Source organism: Anopheles coluzzii, chromosome X (genome assembly GCF_943734685.1).
Source record: "Anopheles coluzzii chromosome X, AcolN3, whole genome shotgun sequence".
NCBI classification, from domain to species: domain Eukaryota; kingdom Metazoa; phylum Arthropoda; class Insecta; order Diptera; family Culicidae; genus Anopheles; species Anopheles coluzzii.
This window is the reverse complement of record NC_064669.1, coordinates 939,870-961,886: the sequence shown is the minus strand read 5'-3', so window position 1 is coordinate 961,886 and position 22,017 is coordinate 939,870. Positions and strand designations below refer to the sequence as shown.

The 22,017-nt window shown below is 51.7% G+C and overlaps 1 protein-coding gene across 1 annotated transcript; it reads left to right on the top strand.

The window, feature by feature from the left end:
- The first annotated feature begins 1,099 nt into the window (after nt 1-1,099).
- Nucleotides 1,100-21,718, top strand: LOC120961375 (zinc finger protein 2). The gene is given in 10 exon segments (XM_049610902.1): nt 1,100-1,227; nt 5,253-5,859; nt 5,953-7,745; nt 7,816-9,491; nt 9,579-9,770; nt 9,834-10,010; nt 15,908-19,678; nt 19,884-19,946; nt 19,949-20,370; nt 20,440-21,718. Coding segments are annotated over 9 exon segments (8,598 nt in total). The 5' UTR covers nt 1,100-1,227; nt 5,253-5,667; the 3' UTR covers nt 20,752-21,718.
- The last annotated feature ends 299 nt before the right edge of the window (nt 21,719-22,017 follow it).

Sequence of the window (22,017 nt, the reverse complement as noted above, 5' to 3'; positions counted from 1 at the left end):
TCCCTTCTTCAAAGAACTAATCTAACTTGTACAGCAGCAATGAGATGATTGGCGGCGTCTGTCTTTGACACTTTGACAAGACCCACCTTGTACCGATGTCATGCATTAAAAAGCTATAAAGTTCCACCAAGTTCGGTACACGTTCTTAACAAGCCTTAAAGTTCCATCATTTAACCCTACACATAGTGTTAATCAGCCGCAAAGTTCCAAAGAGTACCATGTGCCTGTTAAAAAGCTCCATAGTTCCGCAAAGTACCGTCTATCTCTTAATCAGCCACAAAGTACGACATCGGAACGATTTTTCGTTAAACAGCCCTAAATCAGCTATAAAGTACGAGCTGGCTATTTGGGAAGGCTATCCCAGGAGCTTTGATGCTGTTTATCTACTGCAAAAGGTGGATTCAAGCAGCGATCTTTAGCGTGCCAAAATGGGCCACTTAGGTGATTTGAATTCAAAATGGGGTAGAATCTGTGTGAAATGATAACGGTTCATGTTGAGTAAAATCCCTCTAATTTTGGCGGATTGTCTCTGAAAGAACATCATTTTAACTCATTCAAATTAAGCTACTCCAACAGAACACCAAAACCTGTCCAATCCGAGATCGTTTCATCAGTGCAATTAAGAATGTCATGTTTACTATTTGAACTTTGGTAATGATCTTTGCTGGGGTATGCCCCAAGGGCCCAAAATGTACCAAATGACCTTTAATAGTGCTATTACGTTTTCTAAATAGAATTGGGATCGGTATCTCATGGTGTGTTTGACAGAAGTTGACTTTATTGAAGGCCGTTGCAGATGTGAATGTTGATTTGCATGCACAATGGTATGTGTTTAATTCTTATGTTACGGTCCATTTGAATTCGTCTACATATATGTTTAACATTTTAATAATTGTTACTAAAACGCTCAGCCAACTGGATGAAATCGTGCCGGCAACTTTTCCATCGAACAGCCAACGTCTTTTTTTTTTTAATTTTGAAAACAACCCAACCCAATTGACATTTGCTGGAAATCGTGTTTCTCACATCTGCTCGACTGGTAATTTTTGCCACTCCAGCAGTCGAGCGGTCGAGCAGTCAGGTATTAACAGAAGCAGAAAAAATCCCCTTTTTTTCGGAGCTCGCAAGCAGCGCTGTTGTGTGAAGCCGAGTGTGCACGGCGAGACGAGCGAACACACAGGCACAGCAGCGCGTCGCAACTTCAGCAACTTCGTTCGTTCGTTCAGCGTTAGTTTCCCTTTTTATTCCCGATTGTTTCCTTTCCTGCCAGCTCTCGCAATTTGCTTTTTGCGGCCAGCCGTGTTCGCCACCGTAAAAATGGCCATCCCGAGCTGAGCACCGAGCGCGGCGGTGCTCCACACCCTGGTTGGGCAGCAATCGAAGGTGCTTTCCCGGTCCACCCCACCCCCTGATCCTGCCCCAGGGAGGCAGATCCGCGCGGAGAAGGGCAAATCCCGGGAATGGCCGCTGCTACGGGGTTTGTTGGATTTCATCTTGCAACCTATTTTTTGTCTGCTCTTGTGCTCGTATACGTGTATGTGTCGGTGGTTGGTGGGCCGAAAAAGGGCCAGAGTCCCACTTTTTTCTCGCAGCAAAGCAGCAGCAGCAGCACCGCCATCACCACCACCCGCAGGTCAAAGGGAAGATTCGTCGCACCGTTTGGTAAGCGTAAAGTGATTGTATATGTGTGCGCGTGTGTAGGTGCGTATGTGTGCACCGTAAACGAAGTGAAAATGGGTTTGAAGGAAGAGAGGGGGCGGCGAGGAAGCATGTGTGGGCAAAGGGGGGGGGGGGGGGAGATGTGGGTGGGTGGGCATAACACAAGGGCGGGAATGTGGGCCGCGTCGGGGGGAGGGGGGGGGGGTTGGTAGTGATTTTTTCATTTTCGTATGATTTGTGCCCATTTCTGTGCGTCTGTGTATGTGGGTGTGTGTGTGCGCGTGTGTGCATAGGAAGGCAGAGAAGCAATCATTTTAACTTTAATAAAAAGGTGCGTTTATTTAAAACAAAAAGTGTTCACAACTAAAGATGGCACGAAGTGGCAATTCAGCAGAAAAGAAGAAAAAAAAGAACCACCCACCCTCCTCCATCACGCGGCGGGTGAAAAGGGTGTGCGTGTGTCCGTGCGCGCATGTGAACCTGTTCGTGTATGCGTGTGTGTGTGTGTGTATGTGCGTTGGTGTGTGACAAACTAAAATGCCAACAAAAAGTGACGATTATTAAATCGCATCGCTGTTGGCCACTGTGTATGTGTGCGTGTGTGTGTGTCGATAGAGCGAAAAAAAAACTTCCTCTTGTTGGGCGGGGGATGAAGTAATTGGGGAGATAACTCCCCACCTCCCTTTCGCTGCACACACACAACCTGCCACCTCCTCGATCAATTCAATCGCAGCAATCAAATTAAAAAAGAAAAAGAAGAAAAAAAAGAAAAACTACGCGTCGTATGTCACGCAGTGCACTGGGCGGGCGAGGCAGGCGGTGGGTGGTGTTTCTCTAAAACCCCACCCACCTGCACCCTCGCGCAGTCGACCGAAGTCGCCCGAACCCAGCAGAAAAGCGAGCCCAGCAGGGAGAGAAAATGGCGGTTGGCGGTGCTTCTTCTTTTTTGCTAATTTTCTTTTTTTTGCAAATGTACGCAAAAAACCCGGGAAGGAGAGGAGGGGGAGGGAATGTCACCAAACGAAAAAAAACAACGCCTTTTCAAACGGGGGAAAGTGCAACATTGCAACATAACACGCATTTCTATCATCCTTATCACGCGGCACGAGCGCACACACACACACACACAGACACGCGCGATACATATTTGGCCTACCCGGGTTTTGCCACCCGCCATTGTTGCCGATTCCGATTGTTCTTGCGCTTTTCTTCGCTTCCGATAACAAGGGGAAAAGCAAAATTAAAAAAAAAAACTCCTCCATATGCGCGACACAGACACACACTCATCGGGCAGCGAGAAGCATCAAATTTTATGCTCTGGTTCGTCATCGTCACCACCACAAACAAGCGCCAGTGCACAGAGCACACACACACACACACACACACACACACACACACACACACACACACACACACGCATACGGCAGCAAGAAGGAGAGACGAAAAAAAAAAAGTTAAATAGGGGCGACTCTTTAAGGTGTGTTTATACAGCGCAAGCCTCGACCATGTTTCCTTCTTTGCTGCTGGTTCTTCGTTTTAAGTTTTTCCCCCTTGTGTGTGTGTGTTTTTTTTAAATGGGTAATATGAGCTGTATGTTGTGATGACAACATAGACACACACACACACACACATAGAGTACGGGGTGGTGGGTTGCGTAGGGAAGTGGCCGTTTTTATGCTATCGAGTTGGGGGAGGATGGAATGGTGGCACACAGGCCGACGGTGCGCGCGGCTGTGACACGAATGAGGGCGACGAAAAGGGGGAAATTAACATAATCACCCAAAAGATAAAATGGGGGAAGACGAATGGGGAGATGGCTATGGCGGCGGCCATTAAATTTGTTGCGCGAAAGGAATTAAACTATTTCTCTTTAATTTATTTATTCATTTTCTGTTCTTGTATTTTTTTTTGTTTTTTTTTTTTCCCTCAACGATCTAACGTTGATGTGTTGATGTGTTTTTGTGACGAATTTACGCAGCAAATGACAGTCGGGGTGATGATGGTGGGGTGCAAATTAGTGTTGGGACCGACCTACCCGTTTCCGTGCTCGGCATCAATTCCGGAGCCGATTCCGACTCTGGAAACGATTCCAAATCCGAAGCTAATTCTGGAGTCAACTCCGATTCCAGAATCAGAATCGACTCCGGAATCTGAATCGACTCCGGAATCGCAATTTGCTCCGGAATCGTAATCAGAATTAACTCCGGAATCAAAATCGTTTCTGGAATTGAAATCTGAAGTTTTGGAAACGAAATCAGTCTCGGAATCTGCTTGAGAATGGGTCAGCATAGGACCCAAACACCTATTCTCATCGAAAGGCCGAAACCGACTCCGATTTCGGAACCAATTCCACTTCCGGAGCTAATTCCCGAGCCAATTCCAGAAGCGCTGATACCGGACCTACTATCCGGTATCGATTCCTGAACACTTCTGAGCTAGCCGGGAGTAATTCCGATGAAAACTTCAGTTTTCCCATTACTAGTGCAAATGCAATTATTTTTATTCCCCAATTCCCATTTCCATTTCCTGTCCCTTTTCCATTTCCTCTACATTGTCTCCTCTCCCCCCCCCGTTCCCGTCCGTTTATAATGTTCCATACCATCCGTCCGTGCCTGCCATTAATCGAATTACATAATTGTGGCCCTAATGAACTCGCTTCTTCGCTCCCCATGTATCAAATCTTACTTACAGCTTTACCTATAACTATACATATATACATACACATATACAATCTTTTACCACTTTCCAGCTGTGCGAAAAATGCACCAAAACATACGAAAGTATGCTAAGCAAACAAAACAAAACAAATGGATTCTCTTGCAAAACAAGCGTTGATTGCGATCTGTGTGCGATATAAATAAAATGTGTACCGCGAAGGCGGCTACACAATGAATACCGGAAAAAAACACGCAAAACGTACCTTTGGTGTTATTTTTTTTTACTATATATTTATATTCTACATTGTCTTAATTGTTTAAAGTGTTGTAATGTATTTTGCACCTGTTATTTATATTTACACACACACACACACCTTTTTTCCCCCTCAAAATATTCCCCAGCCGTTAAATGCATTTTCTTTTCAAGCGTTGTGATTATACTTAACTGTCTATTTAAATTTCAAGCTTTTCAACTGTATTTCATGAAAAAAATCATACTTGTTTTATCAACCTGTGTACCCAATGTATCAACTTTGCACTGCGTCGTGACATGTCGTGCTTCTGCCACACATTGATAATTTACCACAATTTCTCTAGCGCTGCCACCCCAGCTGCCACGTTCAAATAAATGCTCTCCATGATGATAATATCACCACACAAACGAGTGCATATAAATACGCGTGTGCGCAAAATACATCTCTCAATACTTAAACAAAGCCATGATTTCATCAAGCAAAAACGCATCGCGAATGGATTCTCTTGAACAAACACGTTGGTCAAAAACTGCGAACAAGTGTCAAACCATGCTAACCCGAAACATTACTCCCACACGGCTGGTGCGTGTGTGTGTGTGCGCGCATTTTTCCTATCCTGCCACGCACATGCCGCCCGGTTTCGTTTTTTTTTCTCTTTTCTCTCTCTTCCCCAAAACCACAGGATAATCCTATTTAATGAAACGAACAACTTAGTTATAATGAAATTACGCGAAAAATTACACTTTAAGATTTAAACTTTAGAAAAAGTTTTACAAAATTATAAACCTCGCATTATTTATAACTTACATTTAACTATAATTATATCTTAATCATATATATATACATATTGAGCTAAATATATATGTATACATATACTATTAATTAAAAATTACCGGATCGCGCAAAGAAACCGGTAGAACTTATACACAAAAGAAGTGGAAGAAGAAGAACGGAAAAAGGCTCCATCTTTTACAATAAAACCACGCAACAAACCGCAAACAAACAAAACAGAACGAACGAACGCAAGACACAAAACTCCAAACACACAAAATAAACACACAAGCACACACACCCAAACACCACAAAATTACACAAAGATGACTACTCGCAAACAGACAAAATTCTCCACCAAAATTCAGTTCTACCTGAAGCACAGAGAGTCGCGGATACTGAAGCTATGCAACGACACGATCGGCCCGGTGCCAAACGATTCCCTCAGCAAAGCGATCTTCAGACTGTTGTCCAAACCGGTAGACAATAAAGGCATTATACAACTTTTTGTCGACAAGGTAAGGGTTCGGTGGGGGGGGGGGGGGAGGGGTGGGGAAGAAGGGCGTCTAGTCTCTTTGAGCAGGCAACTCATGCAGTGTTGTTCTTTGCAGGGCCAGCAAACTGCTCAATCGACTGTCACGAGCAGCAGCAGCAACAGCAGCAGCAACAGCAGCAGCAGCAGCAACAACAGCAACAACACTGTGAAGACCGTTCTGCCAGAGTATCAGAAGGAGGTGGAGCGCTTCCACGGGCGCATCATCTGCAACGACAACACCTGCATCATCGACCCGGTCGCCTCTCCGAAGAACGACAGCAATTCGGGCAATCCTCGCACCCACTCGTTCCGAATTGTCTCGTTCAGCAAGGAGAGCGGCGTCACCGCCGGCGGCGACACGTTCGCGCCCGCCGCCGACGAGGACGACGCGCCGGCAGTGGTCGGTGGTGCCGGTGCGGCGCAGGAGCAGGAGCAGGCACAGAACCTCATCACCCGGTCGCCGCCGGCCGCACGGTCCCCGTCGGCCGGTCCGGCTGCTGCCGCCAGCGTGGTACCGCTGGCGGGCTCGACCAGCAGCCACAAGGCGATCCTGATGTGCTTCAGCTGCAAGCTCAGCTTCGGCACCTGCCGGTCCTTTATAGCGCATGCCAAAATCGAGCACAGTCTCACACTGAACGACTACGAGCGGATGCTGCTGGAGAAGAACTACAGCAGTGCCATCATACAGACGAACGCGGAGAAGCAGTTCTTTTTCCTGGTTCCTTTCGAAGAGAAATCTTCAGCCAACAGTAACAGTAGGAAGCATGTGGAGGGCGACGAGAGATACAAGACCAATAGTAGTAGTAATAATGGTAGCAACAACAGCAGCAGCAACAGCAGCAGCAGTAGCAGCAGCAACAGCAGCAGTAGTAGCGGCGGTAGCAACAACAACAACAACAACAACAACAACAGCATCAGCAACAGTGCGGCCAGCGCACTGATCGGACCCGGAGGCGGTACGGCCGTCGGTGGCGGCCCCCTCCTGGGTGGCAACATCAATGGCAATCACAGCAGCAGCACTAACAACAACGGCAGCAATGGCAACAGCAACAATCTCATGAACAGTACCGCCAACAACGGCATCCTGGGGCTACTCTCGCATCAACAGCAGCTCCAAGCACACCAACAGCAGCAGCAGCAACAACAACACCAGCAGCAGCAACTCCAGCTACAGCAGCACCACCTGCAGCAGTCGGCGATGGGTCTGCCGGCGGATGTGTTCGCGCCCGGCAGCCTCGGGTTCGACGCCGGCGGCAGCTTCCCGAAGCTGGTCGCCAACAATGCGCTGCTGTACGAGATGGACAGCAAGCTGCAGCAGAGCTGGAAGCTGGCGGCGGAAAAGTACAGCAACGCGATGAACGAGAGCGCGGCGATTGCAGCGGCTGCAGCGGCTGCTGCCGCTGCCGCGGCCGCTGCCGCCGGCAGCGAAGGCGAGAAGAAGGGTGGCGTGGCCAGTGCGGCTGCGGCCGCCGTCAGTGGGAAACTGCTGACCGACTTCCTGAACCAGCAGAAGATGCTTTCGTCCGTGGGGGAGAACCTGTACGGCAAGCAGAACAAGTTCCTCGAGCTGATCAGCTCGGCGGCTGACATGAAGCTGAATCCGCTGGCGGCGGCTGCGGTGGCGGCCGTAGCCTCCAACAAGGGCGCGCCCGGACCGGCGGAGCTCGGGGCAGGAGGCGGCGTCGGTGGTGTTGGAGGTGGTGCCGGTGGTGGTGGTGGTGGTGGTGCCGGTGGTGACTTCCATCTGAAGAAGTACAGCCCGGTCGATCTGTACAAGCAGCTGATCGCGAACAACTTCCGCCCGGAGGCGATGGACGTCGGGGAGGAGCTGAAGAGCGAACATCAGATCAGCGTGAAGAAGCTGGAACCGTAAGTAGACAAGTGTGCGGGAAAGGGAACGGCAGAATCTGCTCCAGCTCACTCGCTTTCACGCTTGCAGGGAACCGTCGACGGCGTTCCGGAACAGCAACTTCAGCCCGAACATCTCGACGCGCAACTCGTGCAAGACGCTCAAGTGTCCGCAGTGCAACTGGCACTACAAGTACCAGGAAACGCTCGAGATACACATGCGCGAGAAGCACCCGGACGGCGAGACGGCCTGCAGCTACTGTCTGGCCGGGCAGGCCCATCCGCGGCTGGCGCGCGGTGAATCGTACACCTGCGGGTACAAACCGTACCGCTGTGACATCTGCAACTACTCCACCACGACCAAGGGCAACCTGTCGATCCACATGCAGAGCGACAAGCATCTGAACAACATGCAGGACCTGAACGGCATGATGAACAAGAGCAACCAGAGCTTCCTGAACCTCGCGACGCTGCAGGCGAACGAGAAGGTGGTGAACAGCTCGCGCAACCAGTACATGGCGGCGGCGGCAGTAGCGGCGGCCAGTTCACCGCTCTCTTCACTGTCGGGCAAGCTCGGCGGAGGCGGTGGTGGTGGTGGTGGTGGCGTTGGAGGTGTTAGTGGTGGCAGTGGAGGTGTTGGTGGCGGCCCAGGCAGTGCCCAATCGAAGGAGAGCGGCCCGGTCGGGTACGAGACGGGTGGGCGACCAAAGTCCTTCTTCAAGTGCGACATCTGCAACTACGACACGAACATCGCGCGCAATCTGCGCATCCACATGACGAGCGAAAAACATATCAGCAATCTGAACTCGTTCCAGTCCAGCTTTAACCAGTTGAAGAGCCTGCAGAGCCTGCAGCAGCAGCACCAGCAGGCCCAGCAGCACCAGCAGTCGGACAGTCTCGACTACCTGAGCGCGATCAATCTGAACACGCTAAAGGAGGACTCGCCGATGGCGCGCGTGGACGAGTACACGGCGGCGGCGGCTGCAGCGGCCGCAGTGGCGGCTGCCACCTCCGCTAGCAACACTGGCAACAGCAACAGCAACAACAACAACAACAACAACAATGGAGGTGGTAGCAGCGGTACCAGCTCGGGCAGCCTGAAGCCGCTGTCGATGCCGTCGTCTCCGTTCGGCGCACCGCACGAGACGGCGACGCCCGATTCGCTCTTCCTGAACCAACCCTCGCCGTTCAGTGGGGCAAGCGAACCGGGCACAGACCGGGACTACCACCAGCACCACCATCATCACCATCAGCACCAGCTGGACGAGGACAAGAACCCGCTGCACTTCGATCCGCCGGTCCGGCTGTCGCTCGATCCCGCCACCTACTACAGCTGTCTGGTGTGTGCCGACTTCGAGACGAACAGCCTGGAGGAGCTGAAAAAGCACGTGCTGAAGGACCGGAGCAGCAGTGCGATGGACACGATCCTAATCGCTGGCCAGGAGTGTCTGCTGTGCGGGCAGAAGGCCCACGACCGGGTGGAGATGGAGCGGCACCTGAAGGCGGACCACCATCTGCGCCGGCTCGAGCTGATGATCCATCTGCTGGAGGGGCGGGACAAGGCGGCCACCAAGCTGCGCCAGTTCGTTGGCCAGGAGCTGTACAAGAAGCTGCAGCTGATCTTCCCATTGGCGGAGGAACCGAAATTTGCGTACGATGAGATGCCAAGCGTCAGCGAAATTTCGCGCTCTCCGCTAATGCTGCTGCTCGAGCCAAAAACCGAGCTGATCGAGCGGGACTACGGGACCGGCGCGAACGGTATCGATGGTGAGCGTAAGTGTGGACTGATGTAGAAGAAGATATTTCTCTTTTTGTTTATCCAATCATTCGTTTTTATTTTTTTGGCTTTTGCAGAATCATCTTCACCGTCGTGCCCGGACAACGTGCAGCTCAAGTGTAACTGCTGCAACTTCTACACCACCTCGCTGGAGAAGATCGGCATCCACAGCCTGTCGGAGAAGCACATCTTCCGGCGGATCTGTTTCGACTATCTGCTGCTCATCTCTAGCGAAAAGTCCAGCCTGGCGACGACCGTAAAGAGTGAAGGCAAGTGTGAACTAACGCCACCGTTCATCGAACTTGTTGATGCAAATTGTTGGCTACTTGCAGATGGAACAAAGCAGCAGTCCTCGCCGAAAGCTAGCCAGCTGATGCTGACCTGCGTGCCGTGCTGCTTCAAGACCGACCACATCTACTACATGATACACCATCTGAAGAAGAGCTGCAAGGTGGAGCAGAACATCAACCTGCTCGGGTTGCGAAACATCTTCAAGCTGACGGCCAAAGGTAGGTGGTTCTTTCTTATGTCAAGGTCTTCACACTTCTAGCTTGCCTGCAGTAAAGTAAACGATGTTAAGCAGTTTTGAAGTAAAGTTTTCTGCTACGAAAAACTCAATATATATTCAAATTTGATGAAGCAAGATCTAAAAAGAGATATAATTCAATGAAATTTATATAACAATATGATCCTTTCGATTGTCGTTCCTAAGAAACTCCTTATGTTTTGCATTATTTTCCAATTTTGTGAGCGTGTTTTCAAGTCATCTCCGATATTTGGTCTGGCGATTGCACATCTTTTATGATTTCGGCTGCCCGTATCGATTGATTTTCCCTGCCAGGCTTCTAAAACAACAATCATGCTTCAAAACGCATTCGTGTCAAATTTCTTGACTGGACTCGAATGGTCCTTATAAGCGAGCTTGTCATGAGTGACCGCGCGCTGGTGAACCGGGTTTTCATTATTATTATGAGGGCCATTTAATTAAATATTGTGAGAAACTACATGGTCATTCTTGGACAATTCTTGACATTTTTAGAATGCTTGAAAGTACGTTAATCACACAGACTACATATTGTATCTGCATCACTAGAGAGAAAGACTTAGATCGTGATGCACAATTATCAATCACCAATTCGCGTAAATAGAAAAGCGTCAGTCAGTTTCGGATGCAAAAGTCTTTGCTGCGGGTACCAAGATGTACTGATCGCTGCACGATAGCGCATTATTAATCATGGTGCTTCAAGATTCCAGAAACTTCTGGAGTGAAACGCAATGGGAGAAGCTTCGGAGGCCGGGTTTTCACCCTGGTTGATGGTCTGATGGTCTGTTTGATGTTTGGCATGCATGGAATGCCGTAGGAACCAATGCGTAGAGCCTAAATCTCCCGAAAGATTATCTTGTTATGGAGAGAATAATAAGTGAGACTGATACCAAACACCAAGGAAACGAATGGCCATACAAATTTTGGATATTTTGCGGGTGTAAATGCTGCCCAAGGAGCTTAAACATCACACCATCATTTTGTGGAAGCGTTAACAGTAATTACTGGACAAAATGGCCTTTAGGCAAGATACTGCATTTCTACTTCCAACCATATTCTTTTCTAATACAATGTACAGGAAAATTGTTCTTATTCCTGACATATCGAACGTGCTCGCGTGCAGCAATTGCGCTTATCCAGATTGAACTGTAATTAAAGTGTGTGGCGAAAAAAAATGGCCGCTAATTTGTTTGCCGGTACGAAAAGACATCAATCATGGTACGGAAAGCCCAAATCCGTTGGCACGAACACGGGAACGACTGCTCGAAATCTGCTCGACCCTGCCTGCTTCATTTAATTGTACCTGCCCGTTCTCTATCTCGCTTTCCTCGATCGCTGCCCCACCTACCTCTCCGGGGCATACAGGCCATCTCGCTTGCACCCCTGTGTGGAACAGTGTACGTGTGTGTGTGTGCGTGTGGATGAATGTGTATCAATGGACGGAAATGGACATGACTCTTAATTTATTGTCACCTCGTTTCGCTACGGGTTTCTCTCGCGCTGAAGAAATTTATGAATGCCATCTTTTCACATTTGCTTTGCGCACCGGAAACTGGTTTTATTGTAACACAAACGGCCGTTTATGACCGCCGTGGACCCATCCATCATGCTGCTTCATATAATGTGCATAGGTGTGTGAATTAGTTTGTAAAAAAAATAAATACTGCAATCCATGAGACAATTTGTGCAAACTAAATTCTTTCCGTTTGTGTGAACGTTGTCTTACATTTGTGACTTTGTTTGCACGTTCTATGGTTGAAATAATGAATCATTAAATGAAGATAAATTATGTGCCCCAACAACTTTGTTTTTTTAGCTCTTAAATTCCAAAATCAAATATTTAAAGAAAAAAGTGTGAAAAAAAGGAAAGGAATGAAAAAAAAAATCCCCAAAAGAACGTCAATTTGTTTTTACACGCTCAATATAAATTATCAAAAACTCCACACAGAAAAAAAAAACACCTAAAAATGCCGAGCCCGCGCTGCAGGCAAGTCCGTCAAACTTTTTATGGTGTCGTTTTAAGATTAATATTTTCATTTCCCCTTTTCCGCTTGCCATACGTTGGCACGCCCCGGGCTAGCGAGTTGGCTGGCTAAAGCAAGCCGCGCAGTTGTATGAATCATGAAGACGAAGAGGAAGACAAAGAAACGGAGCTAGGTAAAAAAGAGACCCCTTGAAGTAGATAAAACACGTACATCGAACGGGCATGAAAAGAGGAGTCGATACAAAAGAAAAACAGGGCCAGGGGAAAGCCGGGGGGGGGGAGAAGAGCTACATGAATAAGCAAATACATATTTCAATTGAGTGTATGTGTGTGTGTGCGCAAGGAATAGAAAAAAAAAAGCTTAACCCTAGGGATCCTCTTTCCTAGGTTTCGGATGGTTCAGCATTCTCGATCGCAGCACACAATACACAACGAGTAGATGAGAGATATAGAGAGAGGGAGAGAGAGTGAGAGTGAGTGAGAGTGAGTGAGAGTCAGAAAAAGAGCGCGAGTGCTCTGGCTCACTCGCTCCCTTTCCTGCGCAGCCGGTCGAATTAGCCACTCTGACGTCCGCTGCGCACGCTGGGTTGCGTTGAGCCGGTTTCTGCTCGACTTTTGTTATTTGCTCGGCATTTCTTTAATTTTTACCTCACCCCCGGGCCTCGCCAGCCCCTGCCGCTGTCGCACGTAGATATGTATGTGCTTCTGTGTGTGTGTGTGTCTGTTTGCGCACGTTGCTCGAGGGTTTGGTTTTTGAATGGCTCTGCGATCCGCTGTTGCTGCTGCCCTTATATCGAGGTGTGTTTCCTTCCTTTTCGTCCCGCCTTACGTTTCATGCCTCGCCCGCGATGGGCTAGGCTCGGATTCGGTTCGCTCCCTCTCTCTCTCTCTCTCTCTCTCTCTCTCTCTCTCTCTCTCTCTCTCTCTCTCTCTCTCTTGCACCGCAAACAGCATGGTCCGAAGCAGTGATCAGGGGTGAAGGCACACACATTTATTGATACAAAACAACGTGCAAGCGAGTGCGCGCGTCGTCATACGCAGGGGAGTGTGAGGGGAGAGATTTTTTTTTTTCTGTTCAATTCTTTTTTGTTGTTGCTGTTTGGCTGATGCGCCGCGATGCCAAGGGATAACTGGAGGGACCCCGAGCGAGCGAGAGAGCCGGTATCTTCCTGCTTCCAGTCCCTTCAGTTTCCATTTGGCCATCCGTCCGTCAGGATATCCTCAGACGCGCCAGAACGGCAGAAGCGTAGCGGTGAATATTGCTGCTCGTGAAAACAGATACGCTCAAATATTGTGTTTCGTGCTCCAGTACTCGTGATCGTGTGATAGGAATCGAAATCGCGTGCGCGTGTGTGTGTGTGTTGACCACTGGCTCCGGCTTTGTGTCGCGCGTGTTTGTTTTTGAATGCAATTGAACGGCCGGCCGGAGGACGCGGCCCCGTGACGCGCGATGCGGTACGACTTTAACGCCCTGTGTACGTACGCTCCCACCCACCCAGGCCCAAGTATAGTAACAGTTACGTGGAGGTGGTGTATCATCGTCTGATGACACAAACCAAAAACAAAAAAAAAAAACGAAAAACTTCAATCAATTCACACACAACAACAAAAAAAAAAGAAGCCCAGCCGCAATCAGAACCGAACCCTGCTGGCGTGTGCTGCAACGTGCCGGAAACGACGTGCGCAGCGACCGTCTTCGGGGCGCAGATCGTCGTCCCTCGGTGGTATTAGCTGCGCAGTACATGCTGGCTGCCCCCCCCCTCCAGCGACGTGCGGAGAGTAAACAAAAGCGGCCAAACGTTCGCTCGAACACGCGCAAAAAAAAAGCACAGAGCGAAGGGTGCACAACGCGCTTACGCATATTGCACACACACACACACACGTGCAGAGATGCGGGCAGGGCTGATGAGGGTCCTCCCCGATCAGGTTCCGTGTTTGCACAGCTTGTCCCTTACACAAGGAATGCGCAAGCGAAAGCTGAAGCGAGAGAGAAAGAGAGCGAGAGCAACGCGTAAATGTGTGCAGTGAAGCGAAACTGTGGCCCGTTCTCATCCACCATCAATCTTTAGATCCCTTTTGTAATGGATAAAAAGAGAAAGAAGAGAGAGAGAGAGAGAGCAGGAGAGAAAGAGAGAGAGAGAGAGAGTGTGTGTGACAGGGAGTGAGAACGAAAGATAGCATAATGTGGTAGTTATGCTGCACCACACACTTGCGCGATCCCTTTTTACGGGTTCGTTCTCCCTCGGCCGCACACACAGCGGGAGGAAAAGCAGCATGAATGCTATACTGTCGCGATATGTGTCTCTCCGTGTGTATGTGTGTCGAACGTTAATGTTTGGTGTGAACGAAATGATGAATTTTATTGCCCATGCTTAATAACTTGAAACCATCCGCCCCACCGACCCACTAACGACAGACACGGTCGGGTACGACAGCAAGTGGCCTAAACGGGGGGAGGAGGGGGGGAGGGGGGAAGATTTCACGCTTCAGATTTTTTTTCCATTATTAATTTTATGGCAGGCCCCGTTGGCTTTATGGGGTTTTTTTTTTGTATGCTGCTGTTGGTGTTGTTGTTTCTCCTCTTTTGGAGAGAAGATTTATTTCCATGGCGACACAGAAGCATAATATGCTTGTACCGCCGGGTCCCGTTGCGGGAGTTGTGTGCGAGCGGGAAAAGGAAGCAATCAAATACACGCAAAAGGGCGTGACATTCAATCAGTTCACTGCCAGGTTTCGCCGGTCTGTCATCCCGCCGCCGGAAGGCTTGGGAAGCCTTGCGCAGGGCCAGGGCGGACTGTGTGCCAGATGGCTCTTTTCTACTGCTTCTAGATCTTTCCCACCGGTTGGGATTTGGGCGGCGAATGGGAGACGGAAAGAGATGAAGATGAGGACACAGGTAGACATTCCGAACCAAATTCAAGATCGCTTGTAGTTGACATTTTGTAACAATACATGCTGTAGATGTATTTTCCAGTCGCTGATGAACATTTCTACTTTAGGAGTAGACAATTCTTTCTTCAGAATTCAATATACGTACAATCAACTTACATTCCAAACCTTGGAAAAGGGACCTTATTCCCTGGATAGCTTTCGTACGTTGCAGATCTGCTCTCCACACAACTTTTGCGTGGCCTCAAAGGCTTCACAAGGTATTCCAACAATATCGGAACAACTGGAAACCTCTGTAATTGGTGCTTTAGACCTATTTCAGGGTTGCTGTGGGTTGATTTTTGCATCTTGTCTTTGCACTCTTGCTCCTACGAGCATTGTTGCTGAGATCACCAAACCTTCTGTCCTTTATATATCTTTATATATAAATCCATCTATTTATCTTTGTAAGCAACTGCTTCTACGGCAATTGTGAAAATAAAGTACTATAAAACACTGAAATCGGAAGATTTTTGATCCCCGCTGTATAGTTCAGATATTGATCCTACGGATTACTGTCTATTTTGAATGATGGATTGGATGTAGTTTACCAATACATTTCCGAATACGAAATACGCGAAAAAGAGGGGAAATTTACGAAGGAAGCGACATACATTTGAAGCAGAATAAACGATCCATTTGCCATCAAGTAGCTATTTCGACTAACGTATAAAGATCTTCAACACAATATCAACATCTAACTCAAACTCCTGTTGAGTTCTATTGAAGGTTCTGATACGATCCGATTCCCAAAATATTGGAATTCGTGGAAAGGATTATGTTATATGTTCCCCGAGCAGTTTGGAGTTCTTTGATTTTCCTCCAATATATCCGAATAATGTCCGAATAATACCAATATAATAATGTTTAAATATACTTGTCAACTTCACTTCAAAATAACAAAAGCTCTCTACATCTATACTATCCTTCTATCACCCAAACCGTTCCAGGCTTGGACGCCCAAGATGCAATGGATACGGGCGACAACGGGCTGTGCAGCATACTGCAGGAGAAGAAGATGTGGAACGGCGAGAACGCTAGCAACCGCCAGACGGCCGGCGGCTGCAAGGACCGCTGCCTCGTGTGCAGCGTGTGCAACAAGTTCTCCTCGAAGAAGGTGAACGTGATGCAGCACCTGCTGGCGAACCACAACGCCGGCAACGAGCTGCTGGGCGGGGCCGAGCTCTCCCCGGCCGTGCCGTCGCTGTCGCGCAAACCGTTCGACTATCTGCGCACGCTGGCGGAGGCCCGCTGCGCCCAAAATCTGCGGCTCATCGAGAAGGTCACCTTCATGAGCGACTCGTTCGCGCTGAAGGAAAACTGCAACGACCTGAAGCACGGCAACCTGGCGGAGATGCTGGAGCAGTACGCGGCCCGGCAGGATGCGGGCGACGGCTTTGCTGCCGCCCGTTCGCCGCCGCTCGAGAAGCAGCAGCAGCAGCAGCAGCAACACTCGCCGACCCTGTCCTGTCCGCTGTGTGCGGAGGCGTTCCTCGACCAAGCGACGGTCGAGACGCACGTGCTGCGCGTCCACAACATCAAGATGGACGGGCTGAACCGGCTGCTGAAGCTGGTCGATACCTCGCAATTTTTGAAAACGACCAACGGCAAACAGCAGCCGCCGCCGCCCGGCAGCAACAGCAGCAGCCCAGTGGACAAGCCAGGGTCGCCCCATTCGCCGCAGCAGGGCGGCAAGGAGGGTTCGGTGTCGCCCGGGGGTGGCACACCGAGCATCCGCTGCTCCTACTGCAAGGCACCGTTCGACACGATGGTCGACCTGAAGATACACTGCAACGAGAGCAGCCACTTCCGGCGCAGCGCCGACTCGGACGATCTCGCCTGCTTCCTGCACGACTGCAAGGACGCGTTCGACAACCTGGCCGACCTGAACCAGCACTTCAAGGCGAGCCATCTGAACTTCCTCATCTCGGAGCACCACACGTACCGGTACCGGTGCAAGCAGTGCCCGTTCGCGTTCAAGACGCACGAGAAGCTGAGCCGGCACCTGTTCTACCACTCGCTGCGGGAGTCGACCAAGTGCTTCTACTGCGACCACCACTTCAAGAACATCCACTCGCTGACGGCGCACATCGCGGAGAAGCACCCGCAGGAGGCGCTGCAGTCGGGCAAACCGTCGCCGCCGGGCATCGCCTCGCCCGACGCGTCCATCCTGTTCTTCAAGGATCTCAAGCGCAAGATGCTCAACAGCCAGCAGCAGCAGCAGCGGAACGGGTTGAGTCCGCGGTCGGATCGGTCGGGTGGGCGGGATGCGCGGGACAGCGTGGATGAGGATCGGCTGAGCGAGAAGTCGGTGAGCTCGAAGAGCAGCAGCTTCTACTACGACAAGAGCCTGGACGGAAGCGGCACGTCGGAGGGTCGCTACACCTGCACCGACTGTCAGTTCAGCTTTACGGATTCTGGGGCACTGGAGCGTCATCTTGCGACGGCCTGTCATATGCCGCGCGACGACAAAGCGTCACCGGACTCGCTCGCTGCCTCGCTGATGTCTTCCCTCGCCAAGCATCATCAGCAGCAGCAACAGCAGCAACAGCAGCAGCAACAGCAGCAACACCAGCAGCAGCAACAGTCCCAACACCAGCAGCAGCAGCAGCAGCAGCTGTCGACGTCCTCCTCCTCCTCCTCCTCCTCCGCCCAGATGAGCTCGCTGTTCTACGACATCAAGTCGGAGAAGTTCACCAACCCGAACCGGCCGTTCAAGTGCACGATCTGCATGGAAAGCTTCACGCAGAAGAACATCCTGCTGGTGCACTACAACAGCGTCTCCCACCTGAACAAGCTGAAGAAGCTGAAGGCGGAGAAGGGCTTCGCGCAGATGTTTACCGGCTCGCTGCTCAGTGCGGACATTGGCGCGGGAGAGAGCTGTCCCGATCGGGGCAAGAACTCGCCCTCCCCGACCGTGCCGTTCGGCGAGAAGGCGGCCACACCCTTCACGATGCCCGCCTTCGCCGAGGGATGCGGCGAAAAGCGCAAGGAGGTGGGCGACGAGAAGGAGTCGGCGCGCAAGAAGTTCAAGTGCGACATCTGCAACGTGGCGTACACGCAGGGCAGCACGCTGGACATCCACATGCGCAGCGTGCTGCACCAGACGCGGGCCTGCCGTATGCAGGAGCGGAGTCTCTTCGCCGTGCAGCCGGCAGGGACGCCGCAGCAGCAGCAACCTTCGCCCCAGGGCGGCGACAGCAAGAAGAAGAGCGAGTTCCCACTGATCCATCCCATCCCGGAAAGCCACGACCAGTCGCCGAACATGCTGGACGAAGTTTCGTCGTTGCGCAAGCTCAAGTCTCCTTCGGAGCAGATACAGCAGCAGCAGCAGCAACAGCAGCAACAGCAGCAGCAGCAGCAACTGCACCAGCAGCAGGCACTCGGCCCACTGTTCTGCGGGGTGCCCGTCGGTGGCCCCGACAAGCCGGAAATTTGCGTGTGCGAATGCTGCTACCAGGTGTTCCCGGGTAAGCTGATGCTCGAGACGCACCTCGAGCTGAGCCCGGAGTGTCTGGCGCACCGCAAGAAGCTGCTCGAGGCAGCCGCCGGTCTGCCGAGCGATCCGGCCGGCCCGCTGGGCTTCCCGGGCGACGGTGTAGGCTTCCCGCACCACCACCAGGCGCTGAGCGAGCTGGCCAAGGTCAACCAGGGCGGCGGTGGGTTCGATCTGGGAGCGCCGGGCGACGCAGCCGCCCTGCTGGGCGCCAAGGGGCTCGTGCCGGCGATGGATCCAGCCGCTACGGCCGCGGCAGCAGCAGCCGCCGCCAACCTGATGGATCCGAGCTTCCTCAAGAACGCATCGCTGCTCCAGTTTGCCGCCTCCGATCCAGCCAACAAGCTCAATCCGAACGCACTGAACGTGCTGAACTTTATGCACTTCCACCATCTGATGTCGCTGAGCTATCTGAATCTGGCGCCGCAGCTAAGCTTCGGCGGCGTGCCGCCGAAGGTCGACCCGACCAAGCCGGACGGTTCGCCCGGCGGTGGCGGTGATCCCGTGGGCGGCAAGGGTGGCAAGACACCGTCGGGCGGCTCCGTCGTACTGCCGCCGGTCAGCTTGAACGGCAAGCCGCTCGATCTGAACCTGCTGCCGCACGGGCTGGACCCGAAGCTGGCCGCCCAGTCGCCGCAGCAGCTCGCCCAGGTACAGTCCACGCTGGGGCAGCAGCAGCAGCAGCAGCAGCAGCAGCAACCGTGCACGCAGAAGCGGGCCCGCACCCGCATCACGGACGAGCAGCTGCGCATCCTGCGCTCCCACTTCGACATCAACAACTCGCCGAGCGAGGAAAGCATCCAGGAGATGTCGCTGAAGGCGAACCTGCCGCAGAAGGTGGTGAAGCACTGGTTCCGCAACACGCTGTTCAAGGAGCGGCAGCGCAACAAGGACAGCCCGTACAACTTCAGCATCCCACCGTCGACGAAGCTGAACGTGGAGGAGTACGAGCGGACGGGCGAGGCGAAGGTGACCGACCTGGAGACGGCATCGTTCAAGGCGTCCGATGTGGGCGGGTCGCTGTCGCAGGACAACTCCTGCTCGCAGGGCTCGACCGACATGAGCAAAGCGTTGAACGAGGCGATGAAGCAGAACCTGTCCAAGTCGCTGCTCGAGTCGCTCAGCAAGCACCAGTCGGCGACGGGGCAGGATTTGGTCGGGGCAGCCGCTGCCTTCCACCTGAACAAGAGCCTCTTTCCGGACAGCTTCGGTGCAGGTGTTGTGGGTGGCGGCGTCGGCGTAGGAGGTGGTGGTGGCGGTGGTGGTGGTGTCGTCGGTGGGCCGGACTTTTCCGGCCCCGACACGGTGGGCGTAGTGTCGGACTACTTCCAGCGGGCGGCCGCCGACGCCCTGGCTGGGGGCCCCCTCGGGAGTCCTCTGTCGATGGGGGGCGGTAACGGTGGCTCGTTGACGGCTGGAAATGGTGGCAGCGGTGGTGGCGGCGGCGGCGGCGGCGGCGCAGGTGGCGGTGGCGGTGGCGGAGGCAGCGTCGGTGGCAAGAAGAAGAAGATCAAGTCGGAATCGTCCAACGACAGCCCGACGCCGGCCGACCTGCAGCTCGACTCGTCCAACTCTAGCCCGATGCCGATGCGGCCGCCGAGCGCGATCTCGCTCAAGAAGCACATGGCCACGCCGCCGTCGCTCGTCGGCGTCGGGGACGAGATGAAGATACCGAGCCCGATCGAGAGCCCGGTCATCTCGCCGCCCGGCTCGATGGGGCTGCACGCGCTGCCCCCGCAGACGCAGCCGATCACCTGCTCGAACGGCAAGCGGGCCAACCGGACGCGCTTCACCGACTACCAGATCAAGGTGCTGCAGGAGTTCTTCGAGAACAACTCCTACCCGAAGGACAGCGACCTGGAGTACTTGAGCAAGCTGCTGATGCTGTCGCCCCGCGTCATCGTCGTCTGGTTCCAGGTAGGACTGTGAAGGGCGCAATTTTCCCTCCTTTTTGTAACGCTTTCCCTTTCCTCTCATCCCCCCCAGAACGCTCGCCAGAAGCAGCGCAAAATCTACGAAAACCAGCCGAACCCGACGTTCGAGTCGGACGAGAAGAAGGCGATCAACATCAACTACACGTGCAAGAAGTGCAACCTGGTGTTCCAGCGGTACTACGAGCTGATCCGGCACCAGAAGAACCACTGCTTCAAGGAGGAGAGCAACAAGCGGTCGGCCAAGGCGCAGCTGGCCGCCGCCCAGATCGCCCACTCCTTCACCAGCGGCAGCGAGGACTCGGACTCGAGCCTGGACGTCAGCCGGCGCGAGTTTCAGCCGCGCGAGAACGACTGCCCTTTCTAGGAGCCGTGGGGCGGCTGGCGGGCCCCGGCCAGCATGCAGCACTAAGGGGCAGCATGCCGCGCGCCGTGGCGTCCCTTAAGCCTCCCCCTTTTACTTACCCCGCCTCCCTCCCCCCCCACAAGCTGTGCGCCTTCATTCCGCTCTGTTTGTGAACCCTTGCCGAGGGTAATATTGCTTCCAGTGTCCTCCCCATTCCCCCTCAAAAGCTCCTAAAAGTATTCTTTTCTTGCCCCAACATGCTTCCCCTCTCTCTTTATGTTCCTCTCTGTCTCACTGTATCCTCGTTGAAGAAACAGAAAAAAAAAACACCTCGCACCTCTCGCGGCGTGGCCGGCGGCTAGTCTTTATTTTATTTTATTGCTTACTTTTGCAAACCTTTTCCAGTTTTATGTTTACTTTATTTTTTATCTATGCTCTTCGTTGCTTTAGGTTCCTTTTTTTTTGCTCTTTTTTCTCTGCTTTTTTGCCGCACCGCCGTCGAGATCGTTTTTTTGTTTTTCGTTAACTTATATCGTTAGGATTTTAGCTTCATTTTCATTCCTTTTTTTTGTTATTTCTGTCGAGCTTTTCTAAAAAAAAAAACAAAACAAAACGAAAAATCAAACTCGTCGCCACACCTAGCAAGGATTAGACTTAATGTGCCGTCATTTTCTTTTTTTTTGTGAGCCAAGCCAATTGGAAAACAAACAAAACGGCTCCATATTCCCTCTCGGCCCGGGCCCCACCCCCACTTCCTGCCCCGTTGCCCACCAAAACCGGTCGGAGCAGAAGCTGGGCCTGGGCAAATGCGGGGGACGGGAACAACTCGCCATTGAAGCATCGCGCGTTTCAATAATTGTAATCGATTGATGTGTTAACTTGCTCCTCGCCTTGATTTGCTAGTGAATGAAAAGTCGTTATTTTTGTTTTATGTGTTTTTTTTTGTGTAAACGAAGCAGAGAAGAAAACAAACAAATCATATAATTTATAGGTGATCGTTCTTGCATCGTTCATTTTTGTACTAGATTTTTTTTGTTTCTTCCTATTATTATTCTTGTGTGTAGTGGACGTGTGTGAGTGAAGGGTTTTCTTTCTCTCCGTTTTCTTCCCGTTCCATCGCCGAACGCGAAGAGAAAAGAGAAGAAGAAAACGACGACGACGAAGAAGAAGAAGAAGAAGGAGAAGGAGAAAACACTTGAGTTGTAAAACTTAGAACGAGACAATGAGTCGAAAATCCCCGCATCAAATGTAATGTGAAAGTTCCTAAAACAAAAGATCGCAAATATT